At 33.2% G+C, this 21965-nt stretch overlaps 4 protein-coding genes across 7 annotated transcripts in view; 1 reads left to right on the forward strand and 3 right to left on the reverse strand.

The window, feature by feature from the left end:
- Positions 1-283: 283 nt before the first annotated feature.
- LOC140055585 (lysosomal proton-coupled steroid conjugate and bile acid symporter SLC46A3-like) lies at positions 284-2302 on the forward strand. Its single transcript, XM_072100922.1, has 3 exons — positions 284-1268; positions 1574-1744; positions 2024-2302. The coding sequence occupies exons 1-3, from the start codon at positions 284-286 to the stop codon at positions 2275-2277; spliced, it is 1410 nt and encodes a 469-aa protein (XP_071957023.1). The 3' UTR covers positions 2278-2302.
- Positions 2303-2990: 688 nt separating this feature from the next.
- LOC140055042 (lysosomal proton-coupled steroid conjugate and bile acid symporter SLC46A3-like) lies at positions 2991-8074 on the reverse strand. Of its 2 annotated transcripts, none has more exons than XM_072100206.1 (6): positions 7223-8074; positions 4926-6970; positions 4390-4521; positions 4203-4286; positions 3833-3989; positions 2991-3585 (listed from the first exon to the last, which is right to left on the reverse strand). In XM_072100206.1, the coding sequence occupies exons 2-6, from the start codon at positions 5896-5898 to the stop codon at positions 3489-3491; spliced, it is 1443 nt and encodes a 480-aa protein (XP_071956307.1). In that variant the 5' UTR covers positions 5899-6970; positions 7223-8074; the 3' UTR covers positions 2991-3488. The 2 variants fall into 2 exon arrangements, with proteins under 2 accessions (XP_071956307.1, XP_071956308.1); XM_072100207.1 differs by having other exon boundaries at positions 4926-6966; positions 7223-7235.
- A 1512-nt stretch (positions 8075-9586) lies between these two features.
- On the reverse strand, positions 9587-12404 carry LOC140054551 (lysosomal proton-coupled steroid conjugate and bile acid symporter SLC46A3-like). Its single transcript, XM_072099583.1, has 5 exons — positions 11161-12404; positions 10742-10873; positions 10544-10627; positions 10166-10322; positions 9587-9937 (listed from the first exon to the last, which is right to left on the reverse strand). Exons 1-5 carry the CDS (start codon positions 12155-12157, stop codon positions 9835-9837), a joined length of 1473 nt encoding a protein of 490 aa, XP_071955684.1. The 5' UTR covers positions 12158-12404; the 3' UTR covers positions 9587-9834.
- A 1257-nt stretch (positions 12405-13661) lies between these two features.
- The window catches only part of LOC140055711 (thrombospondin type-1 domain-containing protein 7A-like), a 39008-nt gene continuing 30704 nt past the window's right edge, over positions 13662-21965 (reverse strand). For 2 of the 3 annotated variants that reach the window (XM_072101087.1, XM_072101086.1), the window contains exons 19-25: positions 21616-21761; positions 21031-21131; positions 20663-20794; positions 20081-20197; positions 19632-19694; positions 19108-19186; positions 13662-15246 (exon numbers count right to left, since the gene is read on the reverse strand). In XM_072101087.1, coding sequence (XP_071957188.1) covers positions 15159-15246; positions 19108-19186; positions 19632-19694; positions 20081-20197; positions 20663-20794; positions 21031-21131; positions 21616-21761 — 726 coding nt within the window. In that variant the 3' untranslated portion in view covers positions 13662-15158. Of the gene's footprint in view, positions 15247-17409; positions 17451-19107; positions 19187-19631; positions 19695-20080; positions 20198-20662; positions 20795-21030; positions 21132-21615; positions 21762-21965 lie in introns of all 3 variants that reach the window. The other variant, XM_072101088.1, reaches the window with a different exon arrangement.

Genomic DNA, 21965 nt, shown 5'->3' on the forward strand with positions numbered 1-21965 from the left:
AGCTAAGAGACAAGTTAAGTGGCCTAAATATGATAGTAAATACTATTTATAGATATTTGCAAAAAGTACAAAGTTTGTGTCGTTTGTCAGGGCCATGCAATAAGGTAAACATATCAAGTTTACACTGTTTGAATTGGTATTCCAGTGTACTACCACCTTTCATCAGGTATAGTAATGATATAGGCCCTACTTTTACGATCGTACTCAGGTTGATAACTAGGCCTATCATTGTTACTATTTTTGTATTAGGTTTATGAAAGAGAACGAGTAGTTCTTCATCCACATGGCAACTGAAAATGTCGGGTATCAGCCTTTGAATGCAGCAGACAAAAAAAATGCACGTTTGATAACAATAGAACCAATTATTTGCTTCTTTATGCTGGGAGATGGTATCTACTATGGCTTACAGTCTGAGTTCATCCAAGGAAGAATCGCTGACGTGCATAATTATACCTTACCAAACAATAATGATGAAAATGGAACTTGTTCACTGAATGCATCCAGTCCAGAAAACAAATTGCAAGCCGATATCGAAGCAGAGGCTTCAAACTGGGTAATGTACATAACAATTGCCTATACACTACCGTCTGTGTTCATGACATTGGTACTCGGGTCTTGGAGCGACTCTGTTGGTCGGAAACCAGCTATATTAATAACGTCTGTCGGAACTCTACTTAATTTGATTAGTTGGACAATTGTTGCTGCTTTAAATCTTCCATTAGAGATTCTAATTGCGTCGGAAATGTTAAGAGGAATGAGTGGCGGCACGTCACTTCTCACGGCTGCGTGTTTTACGTACATATCAGACGTAACTACGACCGAAAACAGAACCACAAGAATTATTGCCTGCGAGTTTGTGTTCCTGGTGTCGCTTAGTTGTGGTCAGTTCAGTGGCGGATTTCTTGTAGATCAATTTAGTTTTGAGATTGCGTACTCGGTCGCCTTAAGTTTTACGTTTATATCAATTATTTATACTACAATACCGTATTTACTCCGTGAAACTATCGTCGCAAAGATCAGATTTAAAGAGAGTATAAAGAAACAGCTAGTTGGAATCTCAGCAATATGGACAGAAAAGGATTTGGAATACAAGAAGACGTTTGTTGTTATAAGTGTTGTTTTCTTTATTGCAACAGTTTTTACTTCTGTGATGGCGTTGCTAACTCTTCATTTTCTAGCAGAACCATTTTGTTTCTCTTACCTGATGGTTTCATACTACACTGCTGCACTTGCATTGGCTTCCACAATTGGTAAGAACAATTCGGGGAATATCTAAAAACAAAAAGATTTATGTGAAACGATGATGGCAACAAACAGTGATTTAAAAACTATTATTTAGCTTGCATTAGTTAGGCCTAGAACTAAACATCCCGTGCGCGGGATGATACAGTAGGCCGCCTATTAAAACTATTATAAAATAATTACCAAAGTATTTAGAATCAATCAATAATCATGATTACTGACACTGATCAACCAGATTAATTTAGGGGTGGGGGGGGGGGGAGAAAGTCAATTCTCACCGCAATACAACGTTTTTAGAAACTATAAAACTTTTGTTTTTGTTTTCTGATAGGAAAAACCTTAGCAGCTATTTCTATCATTATTTTTTCAGGATTGCTTTTATCTGTGGTTCTCTTAAAGAGATGGTTAAACGACTATTGGCTGATTCATTTAAGCATGTTATCGGCTATTTTATTCAATATGGTGAGTTCTGTAGCCAAGACAACTACAATAGCTTTTGTAGGTAAGTATGGAACTCTCTGGTTTAATTGTCTCTCTGGTAGTCAAAAGTTCCAATCTAAGTATTTGATTAAAAACACGACTTACCTTACAGCTTAAGTTATAATGATGAGTGCTACATTTACACACAACAAAAATAATTATAGTTTCTTGTCTTGTAATTCGAGTTATTTTGATACCGTTTAGGAGGTGGAGTCGGAATGTTCAAGATGCTATTTGGAGCACCGTGTCGTTCCATAATTTCCAAAAAGTCGTCTCAAGAAGAACAAGGTAACGTTATGAGGAAAATCTCTTAACCCAGTGAACACGTTACTGCAGTATTATGCAGTTGCCGAGAGATTGAATTTAAGATTGATACAAATTACGTTAATTGCAGGTGCAGTATTTGGGTTCTTCGGATTGGTCAATTCACTCGGTGGTTTTATTTCGCCTCTTGTTTTAAACAACATCTATTCAGCGACCGTACACACAATGCCAACGTTTGTGTTTTGGATGTGTGGTAGCTTTAGTCTCATACCGATTATATCTGTCTGGTAAATATATTATGATTTTATTTTTATATTTTCAGAATAATTTGTGCGTGTGCGCAATTTGATTAAGCGCGTTATTGTTATGTTAACACATCCCGTGGTTTTGAAAGTCCTTACGACACACTTGTTCTTATAACCAAGCATTATAGTAGGATCATGACGCCGATTGCTCCGAACACAATAAAAAAACAACTATAGAGGTACTTCTATAGAATGTATTACTTAGTAATAGTAGTACCGTATTTTAATTCAGTTACCTTCAGCACGAAGACAGGAGAAGGCAGCGGATACTGACAACAGATCCATCTGGTATCACACCTGGCGATCCAGTGCTCCAAGTCAAGATGCCATCGAAATAATACACCTTTGGTCTTCACTGTTGGAAGGAAGATATTCAAGCTGCGAGCATGCGCAATGTTGCTAAATTATGACGTATGGTAATCAGTTGAAGGATGATAGGCCTACTGTATATCAATAGAATGTACCGCATATAATATAAACGGATTTGATATAACAATACTATAGAAAATAGCTCTACCCATCTGTCACCATATGATATTATGATTATTATGATATTATTATTCTATTGATATAAACGGCAACGGCAATCCAAAGAAGCATATGATTATGTTTCCATAAATATCACATCAAATTATTTTTTATAAACGATACATATCACATATTAATATGTACATTATATATTATGACCTCATATACTGTAAAACAAATCAAAATATGCTATTGTCCACGTAAAAAAAACACCATTATAATACAAATATTTATTTTAATATTAATATTGTGTAGGCCCATTGCTTTTAAATACAACACAATCCCTTGACAAAAACAATGATGATCAGCAAATCTATAATTGCCCTAAATCTTTAGTAAATTATTGTCTTTTTATGTTGTTAGTATTCCTTTGATTATTTCAAACATATGTATGACACGCCATGTGTGCTGAAATGTTTCTTTTTACCTAAATCTACAATCTCAGAGTAAACAATCTATTGTTTTTATATAATAATATTTTAAAGCCCACGATTTTTATCATACTAGATTATCATAAAAGTCTCCTTGTCTGAAAAACAGCAGGTGTCGGTGAAGTGAGTCATATAGATATTATTCTATTAGCACTTTACCAGATTTTTCTTAAATAATCACACACTTAAATGAGGTAGGCTAATACATAAACTTATAAAAAAAATAAAATAAATTCAACTAGTTTACTGGAGCATATTCGTTATTATCGGGCACGTCTGATGAGCAGCAAGCTATTGTCTTCATATTATTAACTCTGTTTTTATATTGCAAATACCTAAATAAAAAAATACCATGATTTTAAATAGTTCAACAAAATGCTTAATAAACAAAGAAGTGTGCTCCTCTTAATAAGTGCATGTGGGATGTCAGTGGATTATGATTACGTCAGTGGAGTGTAATTAATTGGCATCTCAGTACAATTTTTTTCTAGAATAATCCCACCCAAATTAAATCAAGTGTTCAACATGGAGGAAGAAACCACGATTGCGAAGACCTACTAATATTTAAAACATTTAACTTACCCAATTGCCAGAAGAGGCAAGGAGCAGGAACCAGCACAAAGCCAGAAGACAAAAGTAGGCATACTGTCTACTGTGGCCGAATAAATGTTGTTTAAAATAAGTGGACAGAGAAACATACCGAGGGATTCTGTAAAACCTAGACACCCGTATACTGCACCTACCGGAAAGAAGAAACGAACAGTTGACATATTTTATTTATGTATTTCATTGCGACCATCCTATTTGTACAAATTTCGTTCCCAGTTCCAATTACGACGCAACGCAAGGACGAAAATGCGTCACAACGCAAGAGAAATTACGGATGGTCAAATTACTTGCGGCAAACACTAGGCCTACGTGCGTCCCAGTTCGGGAAATTATTAATACTTACCTTGTTCTTCAGCAGACGACATTTTAGATACATATGAGCGGCAAGCAGGAGCGAATATTGACTTGAAAATTCCCACACCAGCTCCTGCAAAACAAATTATCAAATTTATATAACAATATTATATCAAAATAAAAAATTAGATAAATAAAGTAATTTCAGAATGGTGCAACAATTGGGTAAATCTTACCAACAAATGCAAGAGTTGCTGTCTGAGCAAGCGCACTCGCGATAAGGAATGCCATAGATGAAATCACGCTCAGATGAAGGAGACAATAGTCATCCATAAATTGCTTCAAAATTAAAGCACTCAATAGCAGACCTAACGATTTAAAAAAAAAAAGAATAGTGTTACATCATAGATAAAAATGTTCATTTAATGTTTTTACGAAATGAAAACCGTTCCGTGGAACGAAAGAGGTGTGAATGTAACGTAAGAATGATTGAGGTTGTTCAAACAGGTTTTTACCAGTAAGTGCCACAAGCAGAGAATAAGCAAACGGTAAAAACGTGTTCTTACTACAGTACTATGGCAGTATAGGCCTACAGTTTCTGTGTCACGTAAATGATTTAATATGGAAATTGGGAAAGTTCCAATTAAAAAATAATGGCCTAGAGACTATATCTGTACTAAAATTTAATAACGCGGAAGTGAACAATGTCGTATTAGAACTTGTCTTTATTTTATTACAAGTAACCAACAGCCAAGTTACCAGAGATACTAACCTATTCCCGGTGTGAAGAGCAGTGTAGTTGTATAGTAACCAGACAGCAAATACGAAAAACAAAATGGTTCGTCAAGAAAATGAATCGTTAATAATGACACAACTGTCGCAGCTATTGAAAACGTAAACACCATAAACATAATAAAGTTCATCAAATAGAACGTAATTCTATACTCTGAACTTTTGTTTACTGTTATGTTCTTGATTCCTCTCAATGAAGCTACAAGTCTACTTTTGAAACTGCTTGGACTATTGTCGACTACGCGGCCCACTGTTTCAGGAGGTAAACATGGCAAAGACATGTAAACGATTGCACATATTGATATCGCAGCTGCGACAGCAAAAGCGATGAAATAATTATATTTATCGAGAACATACCCAGCAAAAATTTGGGCAATACCAGACGATGATACCAAAACACATTCTCCAATAACAATACGCATAGTCCTGCTTTTATGCGAGGTAACATCGGAAATATATGTGAAACATGAAGCAATAAAAAGCGCGGAACCTCCCGTAAGGCCTTGAAGAAACATTGCCCCAATGAGGTACTCTAAAGGTAGATCAAAGAACACAGTAGCTATCCACACACATAGGGTCTGAAGTTGGCCAAATGATGGAAGCAGAATAGCAAATCGTCTGCTGCCAACGGAGTCGCTCAGAGCTCCGATGATAACAGTCATAAACAGGGATGGCAACATATTGGAGACCGTAAAATACATCAACCATCTTGATGATTCAGCCTGGATCTCCTGCTGTAAAATGTACTCTTCGCTTGATTTATTCGTCAAACAAGTTCCATTGTCAGCGTTATTCGGAAGAGTGTAATTGTGGATTCTAGCAACCCATGCCTGGATATATTCCGACTGTAGACCTATAATAAAACCTTGTGCTAAGAAATAACATGATATTGCGGGTTCGACGGTTAGTAATCGTCCACTGGATGGGGCGTTTAGGGGTTGGTAGTCGACCATTCCCTGATCTTTATCTCAACACTTCATAAACGCTTATTCAATCAAAAAGTCAGCAATATTGATAACAGGCTTCTTTCTCTACATTCGGAAAACTAAACTATCGATTAGCCTACAGTCGCTATACAGCTGCAGTAGTCTTGTGATTAATATCGTCATAATACATTTCTCCGATCCGCATGACTGAATATGATATGGTTCCGGTACGTACACACAACAATCAAATAAGTACGATAATACGAAATTTACTGTAATTCTATGGAGGTCATATATTAGTCATAGGTCAGTATTTTCTTAAATAAAATCATTAAAAGCTAAGTTAGTTTTGTATCTGCTCATACAGTTTGTGCGTCTGTCTTTGACCAAATACGATCAACCGAATGGTGATTGGTCAACTCTACTTGCATTATTTGCAAGTGCATGACTTATAAATCATAAATATATATTTTCTAACATAAAAATGCCTATCAATGTCTATAAATTAAGAGATTAAATCAATAATTATATTCTGTGTAACATTTTTATTTAGTTTCGTTGTAGTATTGAAACAAATTAATTAAGCATATTAATGATCTTTTAGACTTTCCTTCTTTCGTTAGTTCGTACTTAATGGGGTATTCATTCATTCAATCTTTTTTTTTCGGAAACTCTGGTCCGTAGAAAGTAAAAAATTACATATAATTAAAAACGTACAATCGTCTTTAAAAATGCCTAGATTTGGTTTTGTTGGTGAAAAAGTGTTCTAGAGAGTTTGTAGAATGAATTTCCAACACCAAACATACAAATCATAACATTAACGACATTCGTTCTTCCTATTTCTATGGCCTTTTAACCCATATGCTTTTTCTAATGGCGAAAAACAGGAAAACTTCGATCGGTGTAAAACTGTAAGTCTTGAGTAAGCAAATGTATGCGGTAACTAATACCGATAGTTTTTTATTTTCTAATCCTTCATTGTCTGTTCTCTGTTATCAACTTTCCGACATCTGAAATCCAAAATTAAAACTAAGATGAAAACAGCAACCAAGAAACTTCCCACCGTGATTGCAAGGATGTCTTTCCAGTGGTCATCTACCTGAAAGCAATTATTTGAAATTAAAAGGCGGCGTACAAGAGAGTTATCTTGTGCGTGTACATACGCGCGCGTCAAGTGACGCTGCTGACGACATGAATAATAATTGTTTAGTATGAAAGAATGAATAATTGTAACTTCTAATTTAATACATAGAGCCTAATAGTAAAAAAAATAAAATTTTAAAAATACAAATACTGTTTGAGAATGATTAATTAACAAGCCTAAATCTTTAAAAAAATAAAAATGTAGTACGTTCGGGGTCTCTGTCGTTGAATCTGTATATATATTGTTACTCGTTGGTGTATAGCTAGTTGTTGCAGCCATAACATCCGCATCCGATGTATCACCAACACAACATACGGCTAGCATGCTTAGTGTGAAAAGCAGCAGCAATGGTTTAACAACAGTCATTGTACCGAATAGTCTTGTACAGTATACTAAAAACTTGCGCCGATTTGACAAACAAAAAATCAGTTATTCATATCCACCATATAGAGCAAAACACACGATCACATTATGAGCGAACTGATGAACACGCGGTCCTTTGGGATTCTTGAACTTGGAGCACTATTTATTCAAAACTAATAAATATTACCGGATACGTAGAGCACATTAATAAATATTAGTATCAATATTGAATGGCTGTAGCTGTGCAGCTTATTTCTCCATGGTTGTAATAATTATGTCTATGTTACGTGGTAACAGGGGATTTTGAATCGACTTTAATCAGTGGACTTTAACCATACATATCCAACTCAAGATTCGCAAGATTATTTATCAAGTTTATGACCTGTAAATACAAATATTCTGCCACGATGATTGGCTGCTGTAACGATGTGCTGACGCGTGGTGACCAGTGAAGTACGTGTGCGTGCGCGTTGCATGTGTCTACAATTATTATTAGTAGGCCTGCCGGCGGCATGAGTCGTATTTTGGCAACTTTTAATAGCTCCGGATATCACACTTATCATTTCGAATACAATAAGCTGTTATCAGTGGTTTTAAGATAAACACGATAACAGGGGCACGAAACAACTTCGGGGAACCCCAAATCAATCTTTAATACTCAATTACAATTGTTACATTAGTAATAGAGGAAACTTTGAACCCAGTAAAAATGTCTTTTTCAAGTCGTTGAGATAATAGTAATATTTAAAATAATACACATAAATATTCATGTATATAAGCGGTATATATTACAATATGTAAGTAAATTTTGTAAAACAAATATTAAATTAGTTCAACTTAGATTTACTTCCCCACCCATTTAAATTCAATCAACCGCTACACTCGTTTTTGCGACACAAGTAATTGACCAATCACAAGTGATAGATAATCCGCCGCTTACGATTGGTTAAATGTTACACTGTAGTTGCGTGTACGTTCTTACAACAAAACTGTTAAAAAATTGGCAAATAAGTTGATGAAAACCGCACACTTTGCGTTAGTCTGCGTATGTATTCCTCCAAGTACCAATTTGATATTTCAGTAAGTTTGTTGAATATCGCACACTCAGTTGTTTAGTCTGCGAGCATATCCAACTTACTCCCTCTATAACTGTTATTACGTCATACCTTTCTCTTCATGTGTAAGGCCAAGTACATCTCAGAGCCATTTGTGTAAAATAATAACGTACTCTATATCTTGGAAATCGCTAATCACAAATACTTATTTATAGTGTCAACATCTTTAGAATATTTCTTTTTATATTCACTTTAAAGATGTATTGTCCCTTGAAACACAAAAAAATGAAGGTCAAAATATTCTAAATTTAAATTGGCCATATCAAAGTAATATTAAGTTATTCACTTTAAGTCGAAAATTCGAGCAAAAAACAACAATTTACGTATTTAACAGGTAAATTAATTTGATTACATTTTGTCTGGAAAATCGCCGCGAGCGAAAGTAAACAAAGATTTCAAACAACAAGTATGCATTATGCATGATGCTAATTAGGATTGTTTACAACTCGTCACGGTTGAGAAGGTGTTTTCACACAGATCGCGAGGAAGTTTTATGATTATGCATACAAAGTAGCCAAACAAGCGCGTTGCATTATAAGATATGTTTTGACTGGAAGTCAAAGTTTTTTTTGAACAGAAAAACGTCTGTATTTCAGTTAAATGATTTTTTTTGGGTTAATTTTTGGTGAAAGTTAATTACTATTATGATACTTCAAAATGACCCACCTTTTTTCGAAATATTTTATGTTTATTTTTTTTGAACTAGTCAAAGGGACAATACATCTTTAATGTTTGTCCAAAAATGAATGGAAGTGCTAATTCTAACATTATTGACCTTTGACCTTGATTTATCAGATCTCGGCAACCACTAATCGGAGAGATACAAATTAGGGCTCAAATTGTTCAGAAAATACACATTTATATCCAGTCTAATGGCAAGTTTTTGGCAGAAAATGGCAGATTCTAACATTATTGACCTTTGACCTTGATTTATCATTGCAACCACTAATTGTATTGAGACACAAAATATTTCGATTAAATAAAATAAAATAAAAAATTATTGACCTTTGAAATTTACGTTACATAAAATCGTATAACTTTGAAAATATTGTACATATGAAATTATTTTTAGTGTCAAATTGTTCAAAACATACATTTTTCTAGAGTCTAATGACACATTTTGTCCAATAATGGCATGTTGTATGGTTATGAAACTTTGAACTATAATTTAAAAAGTTTCAAACCCAACATCTTCTTCATGTAGACATCCACTAGAATATGTGATTTGGCACTCTAAAGTTTAAAAGCGTTTACAAAATTATTACCTTTTTCCTAAAATAATCACACACTTAAATGAGGTAAGCTCTAAACTGTTTAAACTTATTAAACAAATAAATGCAACTAATTTATTGGAGCACATTCGTTAATACCGGGCACGTTACGTTCTGATGAGCAACAAGCTATTGTCTTCACATTCTTAACTCTGCTTTTATATTGCAAATACCTGAATAAAAAAATAACATCGTTAAACAGCTTAATAAACACTGGAAGTGTGCTTGTCTGAATAAGTGCATGTGGGATGTCACTGGATTACGTCAGTGGAGTATAATAATAATAAGCATCTCTGTCATTTTTTTCTAGAATAATCACGCCCAAATTAAATCAAGTTTTCACCATGGATGAAGAAACCGCGATCGCGTAGGCCTACCAATATTTAAAACATTTAACTTACCCAATTGCCAGAAGAGGCAAGGAGCAGGAACCAGCACAAAGCCAGAAGACAAAAGTAGGCATACTGTCCACTGTGGCCGAATAAATGTTGTTTAAAATAAGTGAACAGAGAAACATACCGAGGGATTCTGTAAAACCTAGACACCCGTATACTGCACCTAACGGAAAGAACAAATTAACAGTTCTGATCATATCAGGGAAGAGTTAAATAAGTTCACTCTTCCTTGGTTATTTATGTTTTTAATTGCGACCATTCTATTGTGTACACACAACAGTTTCATTGCGTAGGTTTTATAATTATTTATAAATACAAATGTATAATTATATTGTGTGAAATAAAACTGAAACTGAAACATTTCTGGAAAATATTAATACTTACCTTGTTCTTCAGCAGACGACATTTTAGATGCAAATGAGCGGCAAGCAGGAGCGAATATTGCCTTGAAAATCCCAAGACCAGCTCCTGCAGTCAAAACAAAATATCAAATGTTTGATATAACATTACAATATCAAAATGTATACAATAAATAGTCTTTTCAAACAACACAGACAAGTGCAACAATTGAGTAAATCTTACCAACAAATGCAAGAGTTGCCGTCTGAGCAAGCGCACTCGCGATAAGGAATGCCATACATGACATCACACCAAGATGAAGGAGACAATAGTCATCCATAAATCGCTTCAATATCAAAGCACTCAACAGCAGACCTAAACAATTAACAAATGAATAAATAGGAGATGTATTATAAGATAAAAATAAAATAAAACATAAAAAATATAGGCATATTGAATGTGCATACGGTAGAAAAGTGTTCTCACTACTTCAGATAAACGATTTAACGTGGAAATTGAGAAAGTTCTAATTAAAAAACAATGACCTAGAGACTATAAGTAACATATAACAACGTATTTCAAAAGTGAACTTTGCGGTATTAGACCTTTTCTATGATTTTATTTTATTATAAAATTAGTTTTAGGAACCAAAAGATACTAACCTATCCCAGGTGTGAAGATTAGTGTAGTTGTGTAGTAACCAGACAGCAAGTACGAAAAACAAAATGGTTCATCAAGAAAATGAATTGGTAATAGTAACGCCCCTGTCGCAGATATTGAAAACGTAAACACCATAAACATAATAAGATAGAATGCGATTCTATACTGTGAACTTGTGTTTACTGTTATGTTCTTGATTCCTCGCAATGAAGCTACAAGTCTACTTTTGAAACTTCTTGGACTATTGTCGACTACGCGGTCCACTGTTTCAGGCGACAAACATGGCAAAGACATGTAAATGATTGCAGCTAATGATATCGCAGCTGCGACAGCAAAAGCGATGACAAAATTATATTTATCGAGAACATACCCAGCAAAAATTTGGGCAATACCAGATGATGACATCAAAACACATTCTCCAATAACAATACGCAAAGTCCTGCTTTTATGCGAGGTAACATCGGAAATATATGTGAAACATGAAGCGATAAAAAGCCCGGGACCTCCCGTTAGCCCTTGAAGAAACATTGCCCCAATGAGGTACTCTAAAGGTAGATCAAACAACACGGTAGCGATCCACATACATAGAGTCTGAAGTTGGCCAAATAATGGAAGCAGTATAGAAAATCGTCTGCCAACGGAGTCGCTCAGAGCCCCGATGATAACAATCATAAACAGGGATGGCAACAGATTGGCGACCGTACAATACATCAACCATCTTGATGATTCAGCCTGGATCTCCTGCTGTAAAATGTACTCCTCACTTGATTTATTCGTCAAACAAGTTCCATTGCCAGCGTTATTCGGAAGAGTGTAATTGTGGATTCTAGCAACCCTTGCCTGGATATATTCCGACTGTAGACCTATAATAAAACCTAGTGCTAAGAAATAACATGATATTGCAGGTTCGACGGTTACTAATCGTCCACTGGATGGGGCGTTTAGGGGTTGGTAGTCGACCATTCCTTGATCTTTATCAGAACAGACTTTTCTCTGCATTTGAAGACCTAAACCATCGATTACCCTTCAGTCGTCTGTACATAGCACAGGTAGCAGTCTTGTGATTATCGTTATAACTCCAATACGCATGTCCGAATATGATAAAGCTAGTTTTGTATCTGCTCATACAGTTTGTGTCTATCTTTGACCAAATACGATCAACCGAATTGTGATTGGTCAACTCACTTACATTTTTGCAAGTGCATCATTTCTAAATCCTAAATATACATTTTCTAAACATAAAAATGTCTAAATAAATATATTACGTTATACTGTACACTTTTTTTAGTTTCGATATAGCACTGAAACAAAATTAAGCATATTAATGATCTTTTAATCTTTCCTTTCGTTTGTTCCTATACTTATATGGTATTGAAAACGATACTGTAGTGTAGTGTTGCATTTTAGTTGGTGAAAATGTGTTTCAGAGTCAGTAGAATTAATTCCAACACCAAACATGGAAATCATAACACATTAACTACATTTCGTTCTTCTTGTTTTTTTTTTTCACACAACATATTGCAAAATACTGTATATACATTTATACTTCGAGATAAAACAAACAATAAATAATGGTGATGACTGAAATAAGCAAGTAGAAAAAACAATACAAGATATGCACTTTAAATATTAGTTCTTCTAAGGATTTCTTTCTAGTGGCCATCTACCTGGAAGCAATCAGTAGAAAATAATTAAAAGGCGGCGTACAAAAGAGTGATTATCTTGTGCGTGTACACACACGCGCGTAAAGTAACGTAAAGTAATTGCTAATTGTCGTGAATATCATCTTAAATATTTAATTGTGTAGTATGAAAGAAATTAACAATAGGTTTTAACAAATACAAAGAGAATTTAATAATTAGGCGGCCTAAGTCTAAGTAAAAAAAATCAAAATTTAGTACTTTCAGGGTCTCTGACAAATCTGTATATATTGTTACTCGTTGCTCCTGTGTAATAGATAGTTGTTGCTCTGAAGCCATAACATCCGCATCCGATGTATCAACACCACAACTATTAGTATAAATAGTGGATGGTGTAAAATGCAGCTTATTTCTCCATTGTTGTAATATGTATATGTTACGTGGTGGTGGTAACAGGGGATTTTGAATCGGTCAGTGGACTGATACATATCCACCTTAACTCGCAAGATTGTAGTTATCAAGTTTATGACATGTAAATAAAATATCCTGCCACAACGGTTGGCTGTAACGATGTACTGACGCGTGGTGACCAGTGAAGTGCGCGTGCGCGTTGCTTGTGTCTGCAACGCACCAGTAAGCCTACCACCATCATGCGTCGTATTTTGGCAACTTTTAATAACTCCGGATAATAATATCACACTTATCATTGCTGGTATCAGTGGTTTAAAGATAAACACGATAATAGGGGCACGAGAAAGCTTTGGGCAATCCCAAATAAATCGTTACAATTTGATACAGCAGTAATTGAAAAAACTTTGAACCTGGTAAAATGTCTTTTTCAATTAAAAAAAAAAAGGAAGACGTTGAGATAATGTATAGTTTATTTTAAATAATATACATAAATATAAATGTATACGAACGGTATATATTACAACATATAAGTAAATTTTATAAAACAAATATTAAATTATTTCAACTTAGATTTACCTTCCCACCCTTCCTCCACAATTCAATAATCAACCACACTCTTTTTGCAACACAAGTAATTGACCAATCACAAGCGATAGATAATCGGCCGATTACGATTGGTTAAAAGTTATCGGAGTTGCGTGTACGTTCTAGTGTGGACAAATGCTTAGTATTAAGCTCTGTCTATAGTATCAAACTTTATGTGACAAACAAATGTGATGATAGTTTGATAGTGTAGACAGAGCTTAAAACCGTGTATATTACGTCCATCCTCTCTTATACTTCTCTCTTGACCAAATATAATTTAGCTTAATGTTATACTATATAACATTATACAACTGGAATACAAAAATAATAAAGCCTCAACATTTATATTGAAAGACTTTGCAGAAATGTATACATTTAAACAGTATTAAAATTACTATACTAAATATATATATGTGTTTAAAAAATGTTAGTTTACAGTGAGTTGTATATAAAATAAAGATTTATATATGAGAAGGAATAATTTACACTATATAATATGAGAACACATAAATATCTATAATAATATAATAAAATACAAGAATTTTAATTGTGCTTGAAAGATGAAAAAATAGAATTAAATTGTATTTCCGAATAAAAATAGAGTGAAAAAGATACAAATGAATATAAAAAAGAAAAAAGTTTGAATTCAAAAGCTAGGTTTGTGCAGCACGAATTGGCAATAAAACTTTTTACTGCAATATGTATACAATATATTATGTTTTCATGCATACAATTTCCAAAAAAGTCTGCATTTGTTCCATTTAACATACTGTACTGATATAACTAGTACGGTTTCACAAAGCCAATCCATACCATGTTTTATACCAAACATTCTCCCATTATTCGAGGAGGGCGGTGTATATTTCGCAGATCTGCATATTATGAAGATTGACCAATCGGATTGCTCCATTTTATAAAGTTTACCGATAACCTTTTCTTGCCTTGATTTGTATGGCTTACAAGATTGATACGAAATTAATTGAATAAAACCGCAATATACGTTTTGACTATTTCATTATAAATAATTGATTTGCTCATCTACCAATACACATACTGTATGTTATGTGAAGATCAATAACAAAACTGCTCATTGTAGTTTTCAATAAAACAAAAAATTTGGCAAATAGGTTGTTGAAAACCGCACACTTTGCGTTAGTCTGCGTACCAAGTACCAATTTGATATTTCAGTAAGTTTGTTGAATATCGCACACTCGTCGTTTAGTCTGCGAGCATATCCAAATTACTCCCTCTATTACTGTTATTACGTCATACCTCTCTCTTCATGTGTAGGGCCAAGTACATCTCACCATATGTGTAACATAGGTCATACTGTTATTATACTGGGTTGTTACTTATCTATAGAGTTACACCGCCGTTACGTTCATTTTTTCACGTTCAGCAATCTCTGCCTCCTTGGTTTTTTTCTTCATAAGAGCATTTCTTCGATGATTGCTAATAAAAAAAAATGTAATCATGTTATCCACTCAAGGTTGTTTTAATTTTTTATTTGCAGGTTAGAGTGGCAGGGGTGTGGGGGAGGAAGCAGAATAATGTTGCTGAATATCAATGTTGTGGGTAATAATGGATGTTGATAAAGATAACATTGATAAAGATAATGTTGATGATGATAATGTAATGATAAAGATTATGTTGATAAAGATTATGTTGATAAAGATAATGTTGATAAAGATTATGTTGATAAAGATTATGTTGATAAAGATTATGTTGATAAAGATAATGTTGATAAAGATTATGTTGATGATGATAATGTAATGATAAAGATAATGTTGATAAAGATTATGTTGATAAAGATAATGTTGATGATGATAATGTAATGATAAAGATTATGTTGATAAAGATTATGTTGATAAAGATAATTTTGATAAAGATAATGTTGATAAATCACAATAGTAAAAATGACCACCCAAAATAAAAACGATATCATACCCCAAAAATAAAACAAGGTTTTGTAAATATGTGCTATTAACACCACATTTGAACTATACCAATAAAGCAGACATCAATGGGTAAGTACTAGGGTCAACAGACAGTGCAGTGATAAGAGGGATTTATTTTTTAAATCAACAAATGAACACAAACTTGGAGGAAACAAAAGCGAATCTAAAGTTTAAAAACATTTCTTTTTAAGAGAAAAAAGAAATTGTGGTAACCACAGAATTGCAAAATAATGCAAAGAACAGTGAAGATTAACAAATTGTCCCATTTCATTATTCCTTACAGATGATATTTATTATCAATAAGTTTTAACTAGTATCAACTGAAATCTCTGACCAATATAAAATTTAAATAAATGAATTAATACATATACGGTATAATTTCATGATGCATTTATACAAAATATTTCATTCTCTCTTAATTCATTATAAAGAACTATACTGTATATTGGTATGATAGAGTTTGGTTTCCTATGCTAGAGGTCTGACATTTGGATATTATCAAAGAGCATCAACAACACTGCATTTAAATAGAACCTCTGTTTAAAACAGCTTTCATATTATTTCATCATTTGTACATTTTTATGCTGGTATATATATTTATTATTTTTATACGCATAAAAAAACTGAATGCAGAAAAGATATAAAAAATCAGAACCATTATTTGTGTAACAGTGAAAATGTATCTTAATTTTTATTAAATGATTAACAGAACAAAATGCTTTGTAGTGTTTCATACACAAGTAATGTTAAAAAGGTGCATGAGGTTGTATGTGACGAAAACAATGCAAAGTTCTACTAAACACCAAGCAAAACCACTACGAAGTAAATAATTGAGAAATCTAATTAGAATGCTATGGCAGATCCAGAATGTTGAAATAAAGTTCAATATCTAACCAAAAATATAATATAAAATATAATGAAGTAATAGGGCCTAATGGTTTTGTTTTGGTGTTTAGTTAGACTTAAGCACCGTCTTCACTATCAAACTACTTAACTACAAAAAAATTGTGATGTGCCCAAATATGGTAGTGATACAGTTCCCAAATATGGTACTGATATGACATCATCATGTCCATATATATGGGCACATCCCACTTTTTTGTCACATACACTTTGATAGTATAGACAGAGCATTAAGCACCGTCTTCACTATCAAACTACTTTGACAAAAAAATTGTGATGTGCCCAAATATGGTAGTGATACAGTTCCCAAATATGGTACTGATATGACATCATCGTGTCCATATATATGGGCACATCACACTTTTTTGTCACATACACTTTGATAGTATAGACAGAGCATTAAGCACCGTCTTCACTATCAAACTACTTTGACAAAACAAGTGTGATGTGCCCAAACATGGTAGTGATGTGTCTAAATATGTTAGTGATATGACATTATCATGTCCATATATGGGCACATAACATTTTTTTGTCACATAAAGTTTGATAGTGAAGAAAGAGCTTTATAATATTATGTGACAATGCATTCAAGACCATTTTCGTGAGTGAAGTTGAAACAATGTTGTACAAAATCTTCAAAATAAAACAAAATAATTAGAATTCACAGAAATGGATGAATAAATGAATAAATATTTGTGATTAAATGAAGACAAGCAAATACAAATGCAGTGCATAAGATATAAGGCTTGTGAACCTATTCGCTTCTTGAAACTCGCTGCCGATGTTTTTGTCACGCTATGACAAGTGAAAATATCAAAAATGAATTATAAACAGGATGTTGATAACATAAATGAAAAAAAAACGAATGAAACAAAATTTAATAGACTTGAAAACTTTTGTTAAAATTGATTAGTTAAAACATTTGAACAAGAATGATAAAAGGAATTTTTTTTTCATTAATTTCTTTGAGATCCTAAAAAAATAAAAGATATTTAAAATTAAACTTATATAATTAAGAAAGATAAAAAGTTTTCAACTTTATCAAAGATTACTATAAATGATTACATTCTTTGTGAATCAAACATCAATCAATTGATGAAACAGAGAGAATCTATTTTTTTTATTACACAATAAATAAATAAATAATCACACATTTACTCTATATTTTCATTAAAAAAATATATATTGTATTTTATGTTTCTTAACACTTTGACTGCCAGAGGTTTTTCCAGTTAGAAACTGCAACCGCCAGCGTTTTTAGCCCAATTCGATGTTTTTATTAAAGCTGATTGAAACTATGTATGTGATCTGATTTATATGTAATTTAGACTAAAATAATCATAAAGATTTTAGCTTTACAATGGTACAAGAACGATTTTTAAATCGCAATATGTAAATCGTAATAGTAAAATGAAAGTAACCCACTTTTTTAGTTTTTCGTAGTTTCGCGCAAGAAAGTCATCACAATATGAAAATATCGCCCGGTGGGATCAACAAACAACGAAAAAGTTACTTACACGCCACCGATAGGCCTATAAAAACAAGTTATCACTATCGAAAAATGTATTACATTTTATAAATTATAAATCTTACATCAATGTTTCGGCAAAATCCACATAGTAAAGACACCAAGCCTAGTTAACCAGGCCTAAAGTTGGTCCGGAACCGTTTTACGACTAGGCCTAGTACTACTAGCCTAGATAGTAAACTGATGATAATATCCATACCATTTTAAAACAAGTTTGTTGCGTGATACTCTCACTCACTTTCAGTAAAACACCAAAACAATTAGGGTATACATACAATAATCAAATTAAAGACTTCATATTGAAATTGACTCCATTATTTTTTATTCAGACAACAAACAAACATGTCAATCCACAAAAACCTTTGTAATGCTTCAGCGGCATAGCTAGCGCGCAACGGATACACAATGCGCCAAGCCATCGCACTACGCGCTACTGTGATGCGCGGTGTTTGTTATTTCGACAGGTACCATTTTGACAGTCGTTCGTAACCAGATTAGTTACTTTCAAATAGTAAAATATTGACGGTCCAGACCGAATATAGTCTTCATATTTATAGTATATACCAATAATTAACCTATCTACCGGATTTCGTAAAAAAACGCGAAACACGAAGATCTTCGTGTTTGGCATTCAAGCGTTGTGTTTCCAAACACGAAGATCTTCATGTTTGGCAGTCAAAGTGTTAAAACAATAGACCCTGAGCTACCTTAATATGTATAATACTGAAGATTATACAAGGATGTAGGCACAATTCTTTAAGCAAATTGACCAATAAGAATTTTGAGCTCAAATGAGTCGTCACTAGTGATTGGTCAGATTACTTGTATTCACTAGAGATTGCTTGTTCTTGGGAACCAATCTTAGATTAGAAGTACTTTGTATAATATATATTTGGCTTGAATAATAATAAATGATATACATACCGGAATATAAGAATGCAAAATATAACAAAGACAATAATCATCAAGAGACACACACCAATCACTATCCAAATCCAGATATCTAAAAAAAAAAAAAGTCTTTAAGCTTTGTCTATACTATCAAACTTTATGTGACAAAAAAATGTGATGTGCCCATATATGGTAGTGATATACCCAAATATGGTAGTGATATGACATTATCATGTCCATATATGGGCACATCACATAAAGTTTGATAGTGCAGACAAGTCTTTACAATCACTGTTGGACATATGATTATATTATGACACCAAGTTGCTACACATAATAACTCTCATTTTATGTATAGTTTTAAAACCGAATTAATGAGAGTTGCAATGGCTTCATTAAAAACATAGTGCAATGTACTTCCACAATCCAACTTCAATCATTTTTAGGTGTGATTGTGGAAGATGTCTGGGTAAATTTCTAGTCAAATATTTTCTTTGTTTTTTGTGGATTGAGGAAAATATCTACTAAAAAAGCAGTAAAAAAAATGAATATTTTACTTGATTCATCCTCGTATGCTACTCCACTGCTATCATATGCACCATCAACCTTGCAAAGACCATCTATAAATAGATTACAAAAAACAACTATAGTAAAAGAATGATAAATTGCATAACTGGGGATTCCTTTCAATTCCAAATCGACATAAGCTTACATTTATGGAATGACTACACATGGTCGAGTTCCTATAACCAAATATTTTGTTTCATTAATTCAGAAAAACATTAAAATGCTTCATTTTAATAAATTTACAGTATCAGTTCACTTAATAAACATAAATCAGTTGCTGAAACCCCATCTCTTTCGCATAGCATATGAAATTTCTACCTAGTTCGAGCCTTGTGGTCATAGCCCTTTAGAGAAAATTTATTTTGGCTAAGCGCTATACAAAAGACAATTATTAGTATTATAAATCACAAAAGTAAAAACAAAAATATAGGAAAATTACAGAAATCTTGTATGTATCCGACGTTACAATGGCATATGTCTTCTGAGCAGTGACTGTACAAAGGACAATGAGAATCCAGTTGACATCCCTCTAATGGAATGCAAACGTTGAAAAACACTGTGAAATGAAGAACAAATATTGCATTAATAAACTACCAAATATCCTGTACCAAGGATAATCTCATACTCAAATGAAATCCCATATTCAAGTGTAATCCCACTAATTGGGCCAATTTAGGCTACGTATGAACACCAGACATTAGTTAATTCTGTTGTTAATTAAATCCGAATATGATCCCACCCCCTAATTATTCACCATATTTTTGTAATTTTTAAAGATCTTTGCTTTGTCTACACTATCAAACTTTATGTGACAAAAAACATGTGATGTGCCCATATATGGACATGATCATATCACTACCATATTTAAGCATATCATTACTACCATATTTGAGCACAAACAAACCATTTTTGTCAAACTAGTTTGATAGTGTAGACAGAGCTTACAAATGTAAAATCATTGTGAAGAGATCTACTTGAAGATTAGAACCTTCAATCTCTTACAGATATGGACAGCACTCACTTTGAAAACCATCTTGACATTGACAGAGTCCGTCAACGCATTGCATGAATTGGTCTTCACAATCGTTGCTACATTGCATTTCTGATATTGGCTTTAATTTATGGATACATCCTCCAGTTACTTTTCGGCCATCTAAAAAAAAAACACTTATCATATATAATATGATTTCACATCATGCAAAGAGTAGAGTAGTAGTCAATTTTAGGCAAACATAAGAACATTTTAATAGCCCATCTAAAAAAAAAAATACTTTTCATATATAAAAATAATAAAAGAGTAAAGTAGACTGTCAAACAATTATAGGCAAATAAAAGGAAATGGAGAAAAATGATGGTGATGATGAAACTGAATGTCAAACGAGGTCAAACCTTGGTCTTGGCACCATACAGCACGTTGCTTTGTATCCAGATTCCAGGGGGATGTATGCCACATATACAATGGACAAATAGCTTCTGACACCAAACAGGACCTGTCATAGATACAAAGAATTACTTTTGAAGAAATCATCGCTAATGTTTACAGTGCTTGAGTTAGTACCTAGAAGGGAGGAGATAGAACTCCACTTGCCAGACAGTTTACTTAAAAAGTAAAAAAAAAAAAAAAATAGACACTGAATTCCAACATAAATTGTAATAAAAGCACTCAAAAACTGAGTGAAAGTGTTTAGCAAAATATATCCGAGAAAACATTATTAGGATAGAGGGCTTACTACTTGATGTTTTGGTCCATGTTAAAAGAATACAGAGGGCGTGCTATTTAATATCTAGTATCTTTCATACGGTACGTCAGATTTTAATATAATAAGCTTTTATAGCATGACCGTACCAATATATCAATTTTCCTGTACGTATATACCTATTAACACCCAAACATTCAGGACGATAACTTAAAAATTGTGAAAACTATCGTGCTAACAAACAAACGAAGCAAAATACTTGGGAAATTGTATTTACCTTTCTTCCTGCATCGCATCAGGGCATTTCAATCCTCCTGTTGTTGCCGTCTTGATAATAGCTCTAGTACGTACTTTCACTGGGCTAGTTGACTCGTCACCATAGCAATCATTTATACAGGGGGTAAATGAACTCCAGTTGGTCACCTATAATAAGAAGTTGTTATTTTTATTCTTTTCTATCAAAGTTTCATAGCTATCAATGCAATGATATAATAACAACAGTTTGTGTGATTGAAATTGTCACATATATATATATATTACTAATATAAAAGGGCTTGTTGCACATAATAGTAGTGATATGCATAATCAGGGCCCAAACATGGTTATGACATTATGCATAATCAGCGC

Source organism: Antedon mediterranea, chromosome 7 (assembly GCF_964355755.1).
Source record: "Antedon mediterranea chromosome 7, ecAntMedi1.1, whole genome shotgun sequence".
Lineage (NCBI taxonomy): Eukaryota > Metazoa > Echinodermata > Crinoidea > Comatulida > Antedonidae > Antedon > Antedon mediterranea.